The sequence below is a fragment of the Schistocerca americana genome, chromosome 6, assembly GCF_021461395.2.
Source record: "Schistocerca americana isolate TAMUIC-IGC-003095 chromosome 6, iqSchAmer2.1, whole genome shotgun sequence".
NCBI classification, from domain to species: Eukaryota; Metazoa; Arthropoda; class Insecta; order Orthoptera; family Acrididae; genus Schistocerca; species Schistocerca americana.
Window position 1 is genome coordinate 31,974,397 of NC_060124.1, and position 21,388 is coordinate 31,995,784.

General features: G+C 38.3%; 1 protein-coding gene and 1 pseudogene across 1 annotated transcript in view; one reads left to right on the forward strand and one right to left on the reverse strand.

The window, feature by feature from the left end:
- LOC124619398 (sodium-coupled monocarboxylate transporter 1-like) overlaps window positions 1–21,388 on the forward strand; it is a 336,549-nt gene that overhangs the window by 272,863 nt on the left and 42,298 nt on the right. Inside the window, exons 12-13 of the mRNA XM_047145752.1 lie at window positions 9,881–9,967; window positions 17,355–17,539. Coding sequence (XP_047001708.1) covers window positions 9,881–9,967; window positions 17,355–17,539 — 272 coding nt within the window. The remainder of the gene's footprint in view (window positions 1–9,880; window positions 9,968–17,354; window positions 17,540–21,388) is intronic.
- Window positions 3,886–4,003, reverse strand: LOC124620517 (annotated as a pseudogene).

Consider the following 21,388-nt stretch of genomic DNA (forward strand, 5'->3'; position numbering starts at 1 on the left):
GGTTCAAATGGCTCTGAGCACTATGGGACTTAACATCTGAGGTCATCAGTCTCCTAGAACTTAGAACTACTTCAACTTAACTAACCTAAGGCCTTCACAGACATCCATGCCCGAGGCAGGATTCGAACCTGCAACCGTAGCGGTCGCACGGTTCCAGACTGAAGTGCCTAGAACCGCTCGGCCACTCTGGCCGGCATTTGGTTTTCATTTGTTTTCTGACAACTCCAGCAAGTGGACGAGTTTGTGATCCCGGGCTCAGTCAATGTTATGTAATTAATAATGTTGTTTCAGTGAATGGTGCACTGTGATACATTTCTGAATAAGTCTTTAGGAGAGGAAATGAATTACTGAATAAAAAAGTACAGGGTGGCATTTAAAAACGCCATACCGCTGTTCATATCTTTTGAAAAAAAAAAAAAAAAAAAAAAAAAAAAAAAAAAAAAAAAAAAAAAAAAAAAAAAAAAAAAACAACAAAGCTACAATGAAGGCAATCGTAATGATTGATGTCTCCCTGATGGTTAAAGAACATTTGCTTGAAACATTTTGTAATTTGCATCTGGACAAATAGTTATTTAGGGTAGTCAAGACAAATGGGACACCCTGCATGAGAGGGTACAGTTACATAGGCAATTTCCTTTCCTTGCACCACTGCTCAGTGATGCATATAACAGAGCTATTTAAAGTTTGCAACTCAACTTCAAGCTGCTGCACTTTGTTTTTGATACACTGAATGTTTTGGTGGAACACTGTTAGACATTTAATCAGCTACATAACATAAATTAATTTGCATAAGACCATTAGCTGTTAAGCCAGTTTAGCACAAGGTATATGGTAAATGAATATATACAGGATGTTTGTTTCAACCTGAGACAGCTAAATACCTCATAAAAAGATGCATTGTACAAAAGAAATGTTCTAGCTCAAAAGTTAATATTAGCAAAGTGTAATCTGTCTATGACACATCTGGCCACCTCCTAACCATCTGTCCTGTGTGGTTGGGGTCAATTTTGTATTTTCAAATGGGAATCCTAATTTTATTGCAGATTTGGATTCTGTGTGAAAACATACTTAAGCATTACTCAGGCTATTGTTTCCCACTTGCAGTATACGGCAGTGTAATCGACAAATATCAAGTGTGCCTGTTTATATTATTAACAAACAATCCATTTGACTCTACACTACTTTTACTATGAAAATGTAAACCTTTGTGCTCTAATGGTTAAAATTGATCAGCGTACAATCATCTTACATTGATTGAAATTAAGCTTAATTAGAAGTTGAGACAGGCGGGTACTAGAGATGTAAAAATATCACACACAAGATTCACATAAAACACAGTGAAAAATAATGTTAATATATTGCATCAGAATATCAGGGGATTAAAAAACAAAGTAGATGAGCTTCTGGTTTGTTTAGACGATATAGAAGCTGAGGGTGGAATAGATGTACTATGCCTGTCTGAATATCATATAGTCACAGTTATAGAAATAGTAAATGTAGGTAGATATAAGCTTCCAGCAAACGTAAGTAGAGACAGTATGGAGAGAGGAGGAGTTGCCATCTATGTTAAAATCTGTCATAGTGTGAAAAATTTGGAAACTAAAAAATTTTGTGTAGAGCAACATACAGAAGCATGTGCATGTGAACTTAAACTAAATAATTGCACTTTTATAATTGTACCCATGTACAGGTCCCAATTGGAAAATTTTAAACTATTTTTGGATTCTTTGATGTGCTATGTGTCAGACAGAAGAAAGGAAATTATTATTTGTGGAGATTTCAGTGTAGTTTTCCTGAAAGAGTCCGATAGAAAGCTTGACCTTGAAGTATTACTTGGTTCTTTCAATTTGACATCAGTTATTGAATATAATAGAGGGAAACATTCCACGCGGGAAAAATATATTTAAAATATAATTTAAAATATTTAATTTAAAATATAATAAAAATATATTTGGTATGTGCGGATGGATATGGGTGTGTGTGCGAGTGTATACCAGTCCTTTTTCCCCCTAAGGTAAGTCTTTCCACTCCCGGGATTGGAATGACTCCTTACCCTCTCCCTTAAAACCCACATCCTTTCATCTTTCCCTCTCCTTGCCTCTTTCCTGACGAAGCAACCATTGGTTGCGAAAGCTTGAATTTTGTGTGTATGTATGTGTTTGTTTGTGTATCTATCGACCTGCCAGCGCTTTCGTATGGTTAGTGACATCAGTTATTAATTTTCCTACTCGAGTGGTACAGGAAAGTGGCACACTGATAGATAATGGTTTCATAGACCAAGATAAATTTAATCAAATAAGCTTTTCCTGTTAAGAATCATCTGTCTGATCATGATGCACAGCTAGTTACAGTATATGATATAGCACCATGCAGTACTGCAAGACAGTCCTCCAAAATGGTGCATTCAATTAATGATTTATCAATTCAAAATTTTAGGGAAAGCTTGCAACAGTTAGATTGGGATGAGTTGTACAGGGAACATGACGCTGATTTAAAATTTAACCTATTTCGTGATACTTTTGTGGGTGTATTTGAAAACCATTTTCCTAAGAAAACAGTCAAACATGTAAAAAGCCATGGCTTACTAAAGGGATAAAAATATCTTGTAAACAGAAAAGGGAAATGTATCTTATAGCTAGGAGAAGTAATGATCCCGAAACAGTGAAACATTATAAAAACTACTGCATTGTATTAAGAAAAGTTATTAAAAAGTCCATAAGTATGTTCATTACGTCTGAGATTAGCACATCTGATGATAAAATTAAAACAATTTGGAATATTGTTAAAAGGGAAACAGGGCAACCGAGAGCACAAGAAGACTGTATTTCTATCAAACACAATAAAAAGTTTGTTAACAAGAAGTCAGAAGTAGAAAACATTTTTAATAATCATTTTTAAGTGTTTAGAGAAAATAGGATCCAGCTATTTGTTAGAAAATGCAAGTCAGTATATGGAAGAGGCAGTACCTATTCAATTTGATGAAATTGAAAGTCAACCCACCTCTCCTACTGAAATTAGTAAAATAATAAATTCACTCAAAAGTAAAAGCTCACATGGAATTGATGGCATTTTCAACAGTGTACTAAAAGCTGGTTCTCAACAAATAAGTAGGATTCTCAGCCACATATGTAGTAGCTCACTGAAACAGGGCATTTTTCCAGATAGACTGAAATATGTTATTGTTAAACCATTGCATAAAAAAGGGGATAGATCTGATGCTAACAACTACTGCCCAATCTCACTTCTGACAGCTTTACCCAAATTACTTGAAAAAGTAATGTATTAAAAGTAGCATCACATTTTTGTAAAAATGAAGTACTAACAAAATGTCAAGTTGGTTTTCAGAAAGGCTTTCCAACAGAAAATGCCATCTATGCTTTGACTGAGCAAACATGAAATGCATTGAATAACTGAACATTGCCCATTGGGATATTTTGTGATCTCTCAAAGGCTTTTGATTGTGTGAATCATGATATTATTCTAGATAAGCTTAAGTATTGTGGTATGAATGACACAGTGCATAAATGGTTTGATTCATTCTTAACTGGAAAAATGCAGAAGGTTGAAATTAACAGTATAAATAGTCTGCAAAACCCAGCAGAGTCTTCTAACTGGGGAGGTATCAAGAATGATGTCCCACAGGGTTGAGTCTTAGGTCCCTTATTGTTCTTAACATACACACTACCACTCCGTCTACAGGCCACAAGTGGCCCATTGGGACCATCCGACCGCCATGTCATCCTCAGTGGAGGATGCAGATAGGAGGGGCGTCTGGTCAGCACACCTCTCTCCTGGTCGTTATGATGGTATTCTTGGCCGAAGCTGCTACTATTCGGTTGAGTAGCTCCTCAATTGGCATCACGAGCCTGAGTGCACCCCAAAAAATGGCAACAGCACGTGGCAGCCTGGATGGACACCCATCTAAGTACCGACCACGCCCGACAGTGCTTAACTTCGGTGAGCTCACGGGAACCGGTGTATCCACTGCGGCAAGGCCGTTGCAATATATACACTACTGGCCATTAAATTTGCTACACCAAGAAGAAATGCAGATGATAAACGGGTATTCACTGGACAAATATATTATACTAGAACTGACATGTGATTACATTTTCACGCAATTTGGGTGCATAGATCCTGAGAAATTAGTACCCAGAACAACCACCTCTGGCCATAATAACGGCCTTGATACGCCAAGGCATTGAGTCAAACACAGCTTGGATGGAGTGTACAGGTGCAGCTGCCCAGGCAGCTTCAACACGATACCACAGTTCATCAAGAGTAGTAACTGATGTATTGTGACGAGCCAGTTGCTCAGCCACCATTGACCAGACGTTTTCAATTGGTGAGGGATCTGGAGAATGTGCTGGCGGGGCAGCAGTCGAACATTTTCTGTATCCAGAAAGGCCCATACAGTACCTGCAACATGCGGTCGTGCATTATCCTGCTGAAATGTAGGGTTTCGCAGGGATCAAATGAGGGGTAGAGCCAGGGATCGTAACACATCTGAAATGTAACGTCCACTGTTCAGAGTGGATGGCCAACAAGAGGTGGCACCCCATACCATCGCGCCGGGTGATATGCCAGTCTGGTGATGATGAATACATGCTTCCAATGTGCATTCACCGCGATGTCACCAAACATGGATGCGACCATCATGATGCTGTAAACAGAACCTGGATTCATCCAAAAAAATGATGTTTTGCTGTTCGTGCAGCCAGGCTCGTCATTGAGTACACCATCGCAGGCGCTCCTGTCTGTGATGCAGCATCAAGGGTAACTGCAGCCATGGTCTCCGAGCTGATAGTCCATGCTGCTGCAAACATCATCGAACTGTTCGTACAGATGGTTGTTGCCTTGCAAACATCCCCATCTGTTGACTCAGGGATTGAGACGTGGCTCCATGATCCACTACAGCCATGCAGATACAATGCCTGTCATCTAGACTGCTAGTGATACGAGGCCATTGGGATCCAGAATCGCATTCCGTATTACCCTCCTGAACCCACCGATTCTATATTCTACTAACAGTCATTGGATCTTGACCAACGTGAGCAGCAATGTCACGATATGATAAACCGCAATTGCGATAGGCTACAACCCGACCTTTATCAAGGTCAGAAACGTGATGGTACGCATTTCTCCTCCTTACACGAGGCATCACAACAACGTTTCACCCATTAATGCCGGTCAACTGTTGTTTGTGTATGAGAAATCGGTTGGAAACTTTCCTCATGTCAGCCCATTGTAGGTGTTGCCAATGGTGCCAACCTTGTGTGAATGCTCTGAAAAGCTAATCATTTGCATATCACAGCATCTTCTTACTATCGGTTCAATTTCACGTCTGTAGCACATCATCTTTGTGGTGTAGCAATTTTAATGGCCAGTAATGTATTAATGACTTACCACTCTGTATACATGAAGATGCAAAACTAGTTCTTTCTGCTGTTGCCACAAGTATAATAATCACACCCAACAAGCAAGAATCAGTTGAGGAAATTGCAATAATGTCTTTCAGAAAATTATTAAGTGGTTCTCTGCAAATGGACTCTCGCTAAATTTTGACAAAACATATTTTACACAATTCTGTACAGTAAATGGCATAACACAATTGATAAATATAGACTATGAACAGAAGTCTGTTACTAAGGAAGAATACTGAAAATTTTTGGGTGTGTGCATTGATGAGAAATTAAATTGGAAGAAACACATTGATGATCTGCTGAAATGGTTTGGTTCAGCTACTTATGCTGTTAGAGTTATTACAAATTTTGGTGACAAGCGTATCAGTAAATTAGCCTACTATGCCTGTTTTCATTCACTGCTTTTATATGGCATCATGTTTTGGGGCAATTTGTCTTTAAGAGGGAAAGTATTCATTCCACAAAAGCATGTAATCAGAATAGTAGCTGGAGCCCACCCAACATCACCTTGCAGACATTTATTTAAGGAACTCAGGATGTTCACAGTACCTTCACAATACATATATTCACTTATGAAATTTGTCATTAATAACCCATCCCAGTTCAAAAATAACAGCCAAGTGCATAGCTACAACACAAGAAGAAAGGATGATCTTCACTATTCTGGATTAAAATATAATACACACAAAAGTACATTAAAAAGGTCCTGAAAGAACACTACGTATTATCATCACTTACAGCAACAAAACTAGTATTTTATATGAGATTGGCATAGTCATTGGTTTGATACGAGAGGTATGGGATTGGTTTCTGTGTTCAGGTTCATGGTAATGAATGTACTTTGCTGTGGTACATTAACATTAGTTTGACCAGAAGGTAAACTATCTCAAATGCAAGAATGTTCTCAACATAAAAGCACCCTGGTAATTGCAAATATGGTTGTGATTGTTTCAGTGTTCATTATATCTAAAAATACAGTACATTGATTATATGTGCAAAACATAGTGACTCGTTGATGGTACCTACATGCAGTTCCCATATGATATCATTATTTTGCTTGATGACAAGACTGCTGCAGCATGCCTGTCTTGCGGCAGTTAAACCTCAGAATGTCTGATTGTGCTTTCAATCAGGCGAGGCAGTGTTGGATTCTTGAAATTCACTTGGTGTTACAGCTAGCACAACTGGCTCATTCAGTGGCAAGTAGGTAGTTAGCAAGCAAGTTACAGAAGTTGTATGATTAGTGGGTAATAACCATGTTGTGGCATGTGCTGAAACTGAAGAACCTGCTGTACTGATTTCTTGTGCAACTGGGAGCGCATCTGACTACCATTGGGCCATAACACTTTGGTTACAGCATTTTCCTACCTCCTTCCAACATGTGACACGTGTGACCTCAAATATCCATAAAAGTAAAATACAAACATATTTCACTCCTATTACAATTCCTTCAATAATAAAATATTTAAAATTACTTTCCAATTTAACAACAGTACAAAATGTTCTCACTTATCTCACCTATTTCTTATTACTCATGACTGTTAATTCTTAAATGGATTTTATTCTTTCAAAGATTTTTCCTTATACACTTAATTTACACCATGTTAACTAAGTCTTGATCACACTTCTCTTATTTCAAATATTAAACTAATTCTTTTACTTGTATGTATAAGCATATTTCATTGGAAGCTCAGGTGAAGTTATTTATTGCTCACTTGTACTACTGCCGGCCGCGGTGGCCGAACGGTTCTAGGCGCTTCAGTCTGGAACCGCGCGACTGCTATGGTCGCAGGTTCGAATCCTGCCTCAGGCATGGATGCATGTGATGTCTGTAGGTTAGTTAGGTTTAAGTAGTTCTAAGTTCTAGGGGACTGATGACCTCAGATGTTAAGTCCCATAGTGCTCAGAGACATTTGAACTTGTACTACTAGTTACACAAAGAGGTATACTGATACATAGTAGATGACATGTAATAACCTGTACACTTGCCTAAATCTATTGTGCCACCCTACATATTTTATTATTTCACTGTCTTATCTACCTTCTGACCTTTCCATTCATTATGTTCCATCCAGTAAGTTAAATCCTCCATACATCCATCACCTTTCACCTTAAGAATTCATTTTATTACTTATACCATGGGTTCTCTAAATTGTGCTAATGCCTAATCTGAAACATAAGTGCAAGCATAATATGTTTCTCAACTCATACTTGAAAATTATAATAAAAAATTATTTTGCTTTAAATGTTATTTGCTTTGGTGGTTCCTTATCTTATCGTCTCTTACCCTTAATGGTTACCTTATTTCACTTTTGCACTGGTTTGTGGTCTGCCTTTCTTTTATTGTAACTCCATAATTAACCTACTCCTTCCTTCAACATTGGTTGGGTTGATTTCACTCTTGTATCATCTCTTATTCTTCTGCTTTCATCAAGGTTTTCCTCCAAAAGCTCAGTTCTCTGCCCTGTCAAAATTACATGGAGATACACAAACATTATCACTTTGTACTCTTGTCATACTGGCAGATACTCATATAATCCAGTGAATTGTTTTACTCATCAACCATCCTTATACTGCAGCACTCCTTCATGTCTGCTAAATCCTCACAATGCAGCATTCCTTAATGTCTGCTGTCCTTAAAATCTTGTCATCTCATTGCTACCTAATGTCACTCATATAAATTCAGATTATAAAGCTCCATAGTTTCCTGCTCAGTACTTCTCCACATCTAGTGAAGACATAAAAATAAACCTCAAGCAATGCACACATCTTCATCATTGGGCAACTACAACCAATGATCTGTTTAATACTTCTTTTCCCAGTACCTCTTATACTGTCTTCCTGACTTCTGGTGTTACTTGGACTTGTTCCAAACAAAAAATCTCTTTTATGACCTCATTGACTCTTTTACTTTTATATGTGATTACTTTATGTTATTACCACATCATTTTGCAATAGAGCTGAGGATGTATGTCATGTCTCTGCTCATTTCTTTAAAACTTCTCATTCCCTAAACATCATGGCACATGAAATGTGGTGATTTACAATTGATTTGCGGCTTTATAGACTTTCTAAATTATACACTGTTGTGGTGAACAATTTTCAAGATGTGGTAAGGTCCACAAAATACATAAAAGAATTTACTGCTTAGATTGGCTATTCTTTGATCGTTTCCATGATAAAAAACCTTCTTGCTCAAATAAGCTTCATCTTTCTTACCAGTCCTCTTTGATTTTCCTTCCTTTTCTTAGCTTTTGCACTTATCTTCTCCAGTGCTAATTTTACAGTTTCCTAGTGGCATTTATATCTAACAAGTGGGTAATCTACATTTTCTCTTATTCAATAATCTTCATTATCTAATCTTTCTCACATCCTGCTATACCATTTTCATTTAAAGTGACCTCACTAAGATTCTTCACGTTCCTGGAATTCTGAACACAGATTTACTTTCCAGTTATTTCCATTGAATAAGTTACTCCACAGATTGTCTCTGCAGTCACTAGCTGCTACGTCTTCATTGTTCTTCCCTTTTGCCTCTGTAGCACATCTGAACACTTTACAACTTCTAAAACTCAGTTGTGCTCTCTTCATCTTCTGACACATTTAACAGGGCATCAACAAATCTCCTCGGGATAAAAATGAGATACTTCTCTTCCACTGCATTGCATTCTAAGTATTCTGACACTTCCTCTTCTGATTTGCTGGTCCGCATATCTTCCCATTCTTCATTATCTTCTACATAATCAATTTCAGTACTTTCTGTGATCAAAACTTGAGTCACAGCTTCCATCAAATCACCTGATGGAACCTCACTACAGTCTCTCCCTCATTTGCAGTTAACTTCGCCTACTGCTTCTTCTCCCACTTGTTCCTCTTCTTTCTGTAATGCCATTCCCTCTTTTTTCAGTGAAAACCAGGTCTACCGAATAACTCCCTTCTCCTGATGTTTTTACATTATCTACGAATTTTAATTTGATCTTCTTGTGCTTCAAATTCACAAGTGCAAATCTCTCCCTCAGAAGTAGTACGATGCAGCAATGTTTCAGAAAATTAAGTCCTAATATGGCTTTCCCTCTCAAATTCTTTGCAGTCAAAAACTTGCAATAAATGTATGTGAACCTACAGCATACACCTGGATTTCAAAAACTGTGACAAAACTAAAATGCTGATGTTTTTCCTGCTATATTCATGTTCTTTTTATCTTTCTTGTTTTCAGCTACTCCTCATCACTTCTGTTCTATTTTGTTTGTCCTTAACATGAAATCTGCATTATATGTCTATAGCAACATACTCATTGTAATGCTAAACAGAAAACAGTGTTGTCTGCTTTTTAAATCTGTCAAGATATTGGATGCTGCTTCTGCTTGCTAAGCTTGGTACTGGTTGTAATAGAGTGCCCTAACTTTAATACTGTTTCTTTCTTCAAATCAACCGCTGTATCTCTTCCTTTTTTACAGATGGCTATTTCTCTAGGCTCAATGTCACATGGACCATCATTGGCACTTTTTACCACTGGGATGTTCTTTTCATGGGTCAATGCCAAGGTAAGCAGTGAAATTACATTTACTTTGTACAGTTCCCTCATTATTTCACTTAGTTTCTAGAAATTAAATAACTGTAGTAGCCTTACTGTAATTAGCCAAATCATAATGCTTCCAAAGAGCAATGTTAACAACAAATCTGAGAGTTTTCTGCAAAATTCCACTTTTAGATATGCACGTACATCTATGACTGAAATTTCATACCCATGTGGAGAAGTCAGTTGTCAGACAGGGTGAGTCTATTTTGGTAAAGTGGCACTAGACGAGAGTGTATATGAAATTACCATTTCCTCTCAGGACTCCAATAAAATGCACTCCCTACCACCCACACTGCTATTACTGCTTGTGGCAACATTTTCGAAAATAGGGGGGAGGGCGGGTGGGGTGGGGTGGGGGTGGGGGAGGGGGGGATAATGCTTTGAAGTCAGGTGCATGTGCTGAATCAATAGAAAAAATATGTATTCCACTGAAGCGTGTGGAACTGTTTCTCATGAAGTGTAGGGAAAAAAGAAGAAGAAGAAAATTATGTTAATACTCAACTTACAAGTAAATATTTGCAAACTCATTTAATAATAACTCTGAGTTCTAGAATGAAACACACATCACAGCAAAGAGTGCCAAACAGTTGCACACAGTGTATCCCATCTGTCGGTAATGCAGGTGCATGTTCTCGTGTGCAAACATTCATAAAAGTGCCAGATGTGATAGCTTGTCCCCACTATTTTGTGGCTTTTGTTGCAGTTTGGCAGTGGTTTTTGCAGCCTCTAAGGAATGAGTAAGTTCCTGCTTCATCATGTCCCATACGTATTCTATTGTCGAGAGATCTGGTGATGTATTGGGCAGGGCAATTGTACACCATGAAGAGCATACTGCATTGTAGCAACCATAAGTGGATATGGATTGTCCTGCTGAAAAAGCACATCACTTTTGTGTTGAAGAAATGGCAGAAGCATGGGGATAATGGCCTGTGCACAGTAGTGGACATTGGTTAGTTTAATCTGCAGAAAGATCTGATGCAACCACGAGTAATCACAATTGGCAGTGTCATGGTGTCAGCAGAAGTGCAGCCAGATTCACATATGTTCTGAGATCTGTTGCAAGCAGACAGTTCCTGATGGTCCCTGATGACACAGAAGGTGAAACTAGTGCCCAGATTTCATTCCTGGATGATGTTCAGTCAGCCACCACAGTTTGCACGCTGCATCAATCTTGATGTGCATCTGTGCTGTGCTGATGTCCAGAACCTGGTCTGCCATGAGGGAATGTTTCACAGACTACTGTGGCACGCCACCATTACACTGTGCCCAACATGTGCTCCGGTCTGTCAACACATGCATCCAGTTTCCCATAGGCCCACAGTCTGACCTCTTTCAAATGACTGAAGCTATTCAACAGGAGTTGGATCATGGTTGGATCATGGTTGGATCATGGTTATACCATAGAATGAATGGTGCAAACACCATACATGTCTAAACTCAGACAGCTACTGCCTGCAGGATCAAAACTGAGGATGCATAGACAGACCTCCTGAGTGCCGTCTGATCATCTATGTCAATGAAACTGGATCACTAACACTACAACCCCTCAGTATACACATATTGTACCTAGGTGCCACTGAACACAATCCTTGAGGGTGTTGCACTTATTTGCAGTGTATAAAACCTATGCACACTGACCTCATCTCCATGTTTCTAGCCATCACCATCCATCACAAAGAAGTCCTAATGACTCTGGTCCATAGAGCTCAAACTCGGTTATAAACAGTGGGGCAACACCAACAAAAGTTCACAGCCTGGCTGAAGTCCAGGCAGCAAATTCACATAATAACAGCACCTAATGATGATGGCTGGGTCAGTTGTCGAAATATTGTGCATAAAATGGACACAATGACTTGGCAGAACACCCAGAATTACACCATTAAGCAACAGGGATCAAGAAACATACTACAGCCATATGAGAATCATTTCCATAGAGCATACAAAGACAGGATTATAATTATTATTTTCAGTATGTACAGAGTAGTTACACCAGGCTTTTGCCCTCCCCCCACTCTTCCTCCCCCCTCTCTCATCCATTTCACATTACTACCAGTGTTAAATACTGAAGAGATAAACAGCTCAGTCCCGAGATCTGTTATCCAGAATGCACTGGCATTGTTTCCACTTATTTAATTTGCTTGCTGTAGTAGAGCATCTCTGTGCCGCCAGTAAATCTGGAATCATTGTGGTGTTTTCTTGATTTTCAAAAAGGCCATGCAGGTGGCATATTGCTGTCAATAATTTCAGATCTGCTATTTAGATGTCATCTCAAACGTGTAGTGTAAATCATTCCCGTTGGTACAGTTGTTGAACTGGACCATGGAATTGTACCATCTTGTCAACCTTTATGAGAGGAATGAGGGTATTTGAAAGAATTCGTAATGTGCTCCCGAGTAGATGGCAGTGCTATATTGTGCCCAATGTGAGGATAGCACATGGAACACCTCCTTTCACAGGTACTTGTTAAAAGACAGCTTGTTAATGGCATGAGCTGTATGTAAAATATTTGCATTAGGAAGATGTCTTTCAGCGGGACGTGGATAAGATGGATCAAAAACTGAAAATTTTGTTTATTATCCAGTACAATTCTGTGATTCTTCCTGATTCTAAAAATACATGCTTTATGTATATTACCTCATCGTTTTCACGTTTAAATGCACTTTCAAAGTTAGTGTGGTGCATGTTTTTTTTTTTTTTTTTTAAATGCCTAGCTGTCACACTAGTGTCAAACACAAAACCTTGCCTAAAATGTCTCATTATTTAATTTTGGTGCCAGTATTTCCATAGAACTCGTTTGTGTAATACCCTTGAAGAACAGATTCTAAACTCTAGGAAAGAATGTTTACATGGCAAAACTCATAATCCAAATGAAAGTTTCAGTAGTTGCATTTGGGAGTGCTTAACAAAAACTGTTTTTTGTTAGCATGTCAGCTATTCAGACTGATGTGATGCATCCCATAATATGTTTTAACGGTGGGGTAGCAAGCAGATTAAAAACCATGAGCACACTAGGCATCAAAACTGGAGACAATGTGAAGAATGAGCTGCTGAAGCCATGACAACGGTGGCCCAAAGAACAAAGAAAAGAAAGAAAACTTAACAAGATGAAGAGAACACTCAGAATTGACAAGATTATGGAGCTGGAATGTTTTCATATGTCAGCATTGAGAATAAAATGACAAGCAAATATTTAGTTCCAATTTCCCATAACCAACTTTTTTTTCAAACTTAGGTATCATTACCCCAGTATTAAAGCTAAAAAATTGTATGAATAATAATACAGGGTTTGCTTACACAGTAAGCCTGAGTATTCAACAATATATTAAATAATTTAAGCTGGAGCATTTCATATGTTCTTAAATTATCATGAGAAAAAATTGATTTCTAAAAAACATGTTTTTAAATACACAAAACAAGGAATTGGTAAATACTTCTGCTTTATTCTTTTAACACATTAATAATTAAAAGAATAGAATTTGTTTTGACCTTTTATTCTAAATAGTGTGGAAGCACAGGGTACTTAATATAAAAATTACACGTAATTCAGTATGTAAGACAAAAGTTAATTTTCAGTCATTTATGAATTCCACAGTATTTAAGTTTTTATTACAGTCCACAATACACTAATTATTTGATAAAAGTTTCATTTCAATATCTATTAAAATGTTTGTGTTGCTTATGCTACAAAATACTAGTAAAAATACAGAGCATGATGTCGAGATCTCATAACCATCTACTTACAACCTGTGGATCGCCAAGCAAACAAGATTTACACAGGTATTAGCATATAGTAAATTATAACATGTAATGTGCTGATGTAGTATTGTATTTCTTGTTAAGGTAGACCATGAGTGAAATTTGAGTCCAATTAGATGATGATCTTATTGAAAGGTATACATTTCAAACACATTTGAACTAACTAGGACAATATTTCATATGAAAGCCAGTGGCAGCTCATAACCACATGTTTGCATTTATCACACAATGACTAATTTGCAAACATAAGTTTTTGCTTCTGTTATCATATATTTTAACCCAAGTCAGTTCCCGTGATTAATTATTATGCATCCTGCTTAGAGTTACTGCTTTTAGTGCCATTAACAACAATATAATTTATCTAACATATGAAGTCACACTTGGAAGAAAGTAAATTGGTGTGGTCTTTACAGTAATTTTATGTGCATGCATTTGAAGGCAACTGTTTGCTGGTGATGGGGAAAGCTGGATGAATAATTTATATTGCATTTATTGAATTTTTTCATATTACCTGCCCAACCACTGTGATGAGGAATTTACAATATTTGGAAATATTAGTAATAGGATCACCACTGGGATACCTTCTGAAATGATTATAATCATCTGAAATAAATATTATAAGTGTATTACTGAAAAGACCCACCCAGTAAGCGCACATGTTCAAGTGCCGCTTCCAGAAGGGGTAGCTGTACTGGCTCTAGATCGAATGCGCACAGTGGATTAATGACAAGGGTTGGTGTGCTGATCAGCCTGAATGTGGTTTTTACACTGTTTCCCACATCCCAGTAGGTGAGTACCAGGCTGATACTGAAGGCACTTAAATGTGATTTGCAGAGTATCCATGTAGAAGTACAACCTCAGTTACATGACTCACAAACGTATACAAAACATTCACATGAATAACACTACATGGAGATGGTTGAGGTACACATATTCCATCTCAGGGTGTAATGGGATGGTGACAGGAGGGGCATCCAGCCACCCCTTAAACTAAATACACATCCATCAAACCTGTGCCAGTGAGGGACAAAGACACAAGAAAAAGAAAAAGAACTATATTGGAGAAAAGATCTAAATTCAATCATTGCACCTGAATATGTCACAGAAAGAACAAATTACCTTCAAAGAAAGGGCCAGCATAGCAGGAATTGGAATACTACAGTTGTAATTAATGAAAAAGGAAATGATGAAGTCAAGAAGTATTTGCAAAATCCTGACTGGAAAGCTGATGATAATGGGAACTATAATGAATACTATAACACAAACATTGACCACTTTGGTGGCTGTTGTTCTAGGAAATTAATCTATAGAAGTAGATTAAATGCACATAAACCCTGGGAGGCATATGGAAACTGAATGCCACACAAAACTAATGAAATATTTGAAAACATCAGCAGATGGATTATCATTAAATTTTGTTAAGTCTCAGCATATTCACCTTAGTATTTCTCATGGAACCACAATACTCTTGAAAATAGATAAAATAATCAAATACAAGAACTAATTTTCAGAACTATAGATAGATCACAACTTGAGCTGAAAACCTACCATCTAGAATTAATGAAGTATCTGAGTCCAGTAAGTGTCATTCCCACTATAGATGACTCATAAATGAAGAAACTAATTTATACAGCACATTTCCATTTAGTAATGGGTTACAGAATTAATTTGTCAGAAAACAAAACACAGAAGTGTTGTCATAATTATACGTGGTGTTAGTTCTAGGACATCCTGTACAGACTTAGATAAAAAATGAAAACCTTGGTATTGTGACAACTGCTATACAATATGCAGGGGATGGACAAAAATTTGGAAACCAAAAGCACAACACAGTTTCATGCCCAAGACAGTGTAGGAAATCCCTTATCATTCAAAACAGATTTCAGTCATCTTGGAATGGATAAATACAGGTCCTGTGTGGTTTTCAAGGAAATCTTATTCCCTTCTTCCTGCAAAATAGTGGCAAGTTATGGTAATGATAATGAAGGTGGATAACAATCATACACTTCCGAAGTAGACAACGAAAGCTCTAACACTGAGATTTGGTGACCGTGGTAGCCAGGAGATATGCGACAATTCATCCTCATGCTCCTGGACAATGTGAGCTATGTGAACAGGGGCTAATCATCTTGGAACACAGCATCACCATTGTTGTTGTGGTCTTCAGTCCTGAGACTGGTTTGATAGCATCACCATTAGGGAACAAATATTGCACAGTGGGATGGACATGATCAGCAAAACTGCAATATAGTTCTTGGCATATGTCTGCTTGTGTCTGTATATGTGCGGATGGATATGTGTGTGTGTGTGTGTGTGTGTGTGTGTGTGTGTGTGTGTGTGTGTGCGCGCGCGCGCGCGAGTGTATACCTGTCCCTTTTTCCCCCTAAGGTAAGTCTTTCCGCTTCCGGGATTGGAATGACTCCTTACCCTCTCCCTTAAAACCCACATCCTTTCATCTTTCTCTCTCCTTCCCTCTTTCCTGATGAAGTAACTGTGAGTTGCGAAAGCTTGAATTTTGTGTGTGTGTGTCTATTAACATACCAATGCTTGGTAAGTTACATCGTCTTTGTTTTTAGATATAGAAGTCTGAACACATGTATACAGTTTACAAGATACCAACCCACTGACCACAAAAACTATGTCAAAAATGCGTCCTTACTATTACAGTGCAGCTCGGAAAATGAAGGATCAGTAGCTCAGTTCTGTCACAGCAATCAGAAGTCTCTACTCACTCATTAGTTCCCATCCTATGCTTAGCTGACAATTAATTTATAATATAAGGCACTTGTAGCTAGTTCCAATTGATATAATGATGTGAGAAAATAAGTTTGATTCTTCTCTACAAACTTTGCTATTTGCCCTTTGGTTACAATCTTGATGTCAAAGTGCTTTTTCAAAGGTCATTGTTTTCTCAAATTATGGCTGCTGTCTGGCATTGCTTTGGTTGCAGTCTCCCACACTTCCTTGGCCCATATAAATGGAGGCCACTGCTCTCTAGCTGCATCTAATGTCAAGCAAGCATTCACTGCAAAGAGACAAAAAGTTGGGTGCCGTTTTCATCCAGACACAATCAAATTGTAACTTCCATTTTATCATCCTTGTGGCTTAGAGCTATTCATGATATTTCACAATGTTCACTTTGTGGTGTAGGTACTGGGTTGCATCTAGTGAGCTGTTGGTGCCCCCTTTCAGGCTACTTGAAATATCAAAAATTGGTTTGTTGACGCCCCACTATGAAACAGCCATTGTCAGTTTATTAAATTATTGTTGTAAAGCCTTTGAGACCTGTAACTGAAAAACAATGAAGAGTGCGTTAAGTCCTATAGTATCTCCATTGAATTGGATCTGTTTATTCTAGGAAAATGTTGTAATAACACTGTCAACCACCATCCGTGAGATATCTCTTGATAAACAGCAGAATTAAGGCTGTTTTTGCTGTCAGAGATGTTCCTAAACAATACTGCATGTTTATATGTATTCTTCCCTCCATATCCAATCATTTAGTTGTGTCTCCCATGAATTTTCTCTTTCTAGTATGCATGTCTGAAGAGTTGTAGGTGTAATCTGTGTCTAATACACTTGCTGTTTTTCCACAGAGTGCCATTGTGGGTAGCATGACTGGCATGGGAATGATGGGCTGGTTGGTGATTGGTGCACAGCTACACCAAGCTCGTGGAAACATTGGCTTTGCCACCAAGCCACTGAGCACTGATGGCTGCCTCTACGAATTTGACCACTCACAGAATGGCACTGTAGCTGTACCCAGTGACTTTTGCACCAGGTGAGGCCGACTCCTTTTTCTTTGTACTTCTCAGTGGTATGATATAGTTCCCCTGGATTTCCTCTCCTATGACAGGTGCTCTTATCCTCCAAACAATGTGTTGAACCATACATGGCACATGGTCCAATCTCAGCTTTCCCCTATAATTTTTGCCCTCTACGGCTCTCTTATCTACCGTATTTACTCGAATCTAAGCCGTACCTTTTTTCCAGTTTTTGTAATCCAAAAAAATGGCTGCGGCTTAATTTTTTTTATTTTTTTAAGTGGAAGACGAACTTTTTTTTCTCTGCCCTGAGATTCGACCACTGCATTTTCATGCATTATACAACTAAGTAAATACAAATTCCGTATTGTTCATCTTCGAATGTAGCAGCATTCCAATGTACTACGAAAATCCGACTGACAAGACTGTTGGGGATGTTTGTCAATATGGCCAACTCTACGTTCTGAATTTTTTCCTACCTGTGAGAAGAGATGGTTGCTAATAGGAACTTTTATGAATTGTGAATCACATACACTATTCTCTTCATCATAAGAATAATACGAATATAAACATTTTGCCATGTATTGTTTTGTGTTTGCTGCTATCTCATTTAAATCCTGTCTGCCTAATAAACTACGAAACTAGAGTGAGACAACAGCAAATGCGGAAGAATATACATATCATGTCACGTTTATATTCGTATTATTCTTATGCCTAATAGTGATACAGTCAGAAATGAAGCACGGAAATTGACTAGATTTTTAAATCTAAGATGACTCTAATTTCTGTCAGAATGTAATGTACTAAAGAGGCACCTGCAAAGATTTTCAGATGGAGAAAAATTTTCGCTAAACTCTTGTTCAGAACATCTTTATCAAAGAAAGCAGCAGTGTAAGTAACAACAAATAGCAGTCTCTTACCATTGTTTCGGTTATGAGAAAATTCCTCTATCTCTCTCTCTCTCTCTCTCTCTCTCTCTCTCTCTCCGACTTTATAGCTGGTTCTTGAAACTCGGTTAGTAGGCTTTCTCATGATTCTAGCTTCAAGAGTCTGTCAGCTCAGTTCTTTCAACATCTCAATAATAGTCTCCCGCGGTCAAACAAACCTGTGACCAATCGTGCTGACTTCTCTGATGGAAGGTATTCACTAATGTACTGACATATATTCTATCAACCTCACCCTTCTTCCAATTAGTGTTTCACATATATTTCATTTCTCACCAGCTCTGCGGGTACCCATCTCATTTCTTATGTTATTAGTCCACTTAGTTTTCAGCCTTTTTGTATAACACCACATTTCAGACAACTGGATTCTCTTGTTTTCCAGTTTTCCACTAATAGATTTCTGAATATCTGTCCAACTTCCACCAACTCTTGCAGCTTTCTGAAATCCTACTGTATCTGTCTACAAAGAAGGACCATAGCATTTCCAAACTTGGCTTCCAAACTGGACATGATTATAGGCAAACAAAGTTTTAATAAGTATAGAAAGTTTTAAATGCTAAGTGAGATGTAACTGATTTGTTTGGAACAATTAACAACTTGGAATTACTAGCACTTTTCTGCCATTCCACCTTTTGCACCAACTTACATGGAGCATACAATAAGCAACATAACACTTTTCTCCTGAAAGCAAGTTGGTTCTATTTAAGATTTCAACACACCATATAATTCCCCCACTCTTTTGGCTACAAATTCCTATTTTTTAACATAATCTCCATTCAACACAACGGCCTTACACCACCTTATTCGGGGGTCCTGTATACCTGCATAGTACCACTCCACTGGTCAATTTCAGAAGCAATGTCTTGCTGCATCAATAATTTCCCCATCATCCACGTACATCCCTCATTAGGCCAAACAGATGGAACTCGGAAGACGCGAAATTTGGGTTTGTATGGTGCATGAGACTAAACAGTCCAATGGAATTTTGTGAGCTCCTCTTGGGTGCACAGACTTGTATGAGGCCTTGCATTGTCATGAAGAAGGAGAAGTTCATTTGCATTTTTGTGGTGATGAACACACTGAAATCATTTCTTCAGTTTCCTGAGGGTAGTACAATACAGTTCAGAGCTGATCATTGCACTGTGATGGAGGACATCAAATAGAGTGCCAGAAGCTTGCCACCACAACTTTACTGGCTAAAGGTGTGCTTCAAACTTCTTCTTCAGAGAAGAGTTGGTGTGGTGCTACTCCGTGGATTGCCATGTTGTTTCCAGTTCAAAGTAAAGAAATCGTGTTTCATCATCTGTGACAATGTTCAACAAAAAATTGTCATGATCAGCCTCATAATGTGTAAGCAATTCTGCACAAGTGGCCCTTCATTGTTTCTTTATGGTCTTCCACTATGCGGCAAGGAACCCAGCAGGCACACACTTCTGAGGACCCCATCTGATGGACAAGTGTGTCAGCCCTACGAGCAGAGAAGTCCAGTTGTGAAGTGAGGTGTTTGATTGTGATCTGTTGACCAATTTGAATGATAGCGTCCACACATTCAAACATTGCAGGAGTCACAGCTGCGTGTGGCTGGCTGGCATGTGGAAGATCAGAGAAGTTTATGTGACCTTCTTGTGGTGATGACAAACACCTCACCCAATTACTAACCATGCTTTTGTCACTGCAAGGTCTCTGTAGACTATCTGCAAGCGCCTATGAATATCTGTGAAGTTCTTGTTTTCTGCCAAAAGAAATTCAATGACAGTTCTCCATTTTGAAGGTTACATATAGCACCGCCACCTATCAGAACTTCATGAACTATAGAGGCTGAAGCAGAAATGTACCGCAAAAAATTCCACACTTTTCAACAGAAATTGGCCAAGGAAAAAAATGTGCTGCATTATTTGTTGAACAGTGACCTGCAGCTTGAAGGTAGGAACTGCTCGAACAATAATGTCAAACTTGCTCTCAGATATCAACAGATGTATTTACAAACTCTGACAATAAATTTCAGTAAATAGTCCTGCGACATTAATGTAAATGAACTACAGTTACCTTACTGTTCTTCAAAATAGTCACCTCTCATAACTATGCACTGCTGAGCTCTGCGATACATGTCCTGGAAACTTTGCACGAATCTTCCTTTGTGATGCTGCTCAAAAGCTGTGTCACATTTCATTATATGTCAGGAATATCATCAAATCTCTTTCCTATAAAACGAATTTGAACCAAGGGAATAGGAAGAAGTCTGAAGAATTGAGATGCGGTAAGTATGGTGGTGGTCAAGTTGCACCACCCCCTTTTTGCCAAGAACTGTTTGACAATATTGGCTTTGTGGGGGTGAACTTTGTCATGAACAAAAAAACAGGAACCTTGTTGTGAGTACTGGGGTCATACCCTGCATAAACGTTGCACGAAACAGGTCAAAATTTTAACATACCATGCAGCATTCGAAGTCATTCCCTCAGGAAGAAAGTCCTTGTGGATAATGTCTTGACTATTAAAAATGATTGTTTCAGGGTCATATTGGAGACACCAGGTTTTGTTCTCAGTGACAATACAGTTCAAGCAATTGGGTGTCGCATCTACCATTTCGATAAAATCCTGTGAAGCCTATAAATGTGCCTGCTTCTGATTGTCAGTCGAGTGATGTGCCACAAGATAACAACACGTTTTCCTCTTCCCTAACTCCTGGGTAAGGATTTGTCACATAGATTCACATTCATCTGCAGTTCATTCACTATCATGTGCACAGTTAATCGATGGCCATTCATGATTAATGTCCTCACTTTCTCAATGTTTTTGTCATTGGTAGCAGTCACCAGTTGTCCACTACGGGGATTGTCAGAAACACTTTCCCAGCCTCCTTGATAACAGGCAAACCACTCGTACACACAGTTCATGGACATTGCTCGATCCCCATAAACATGT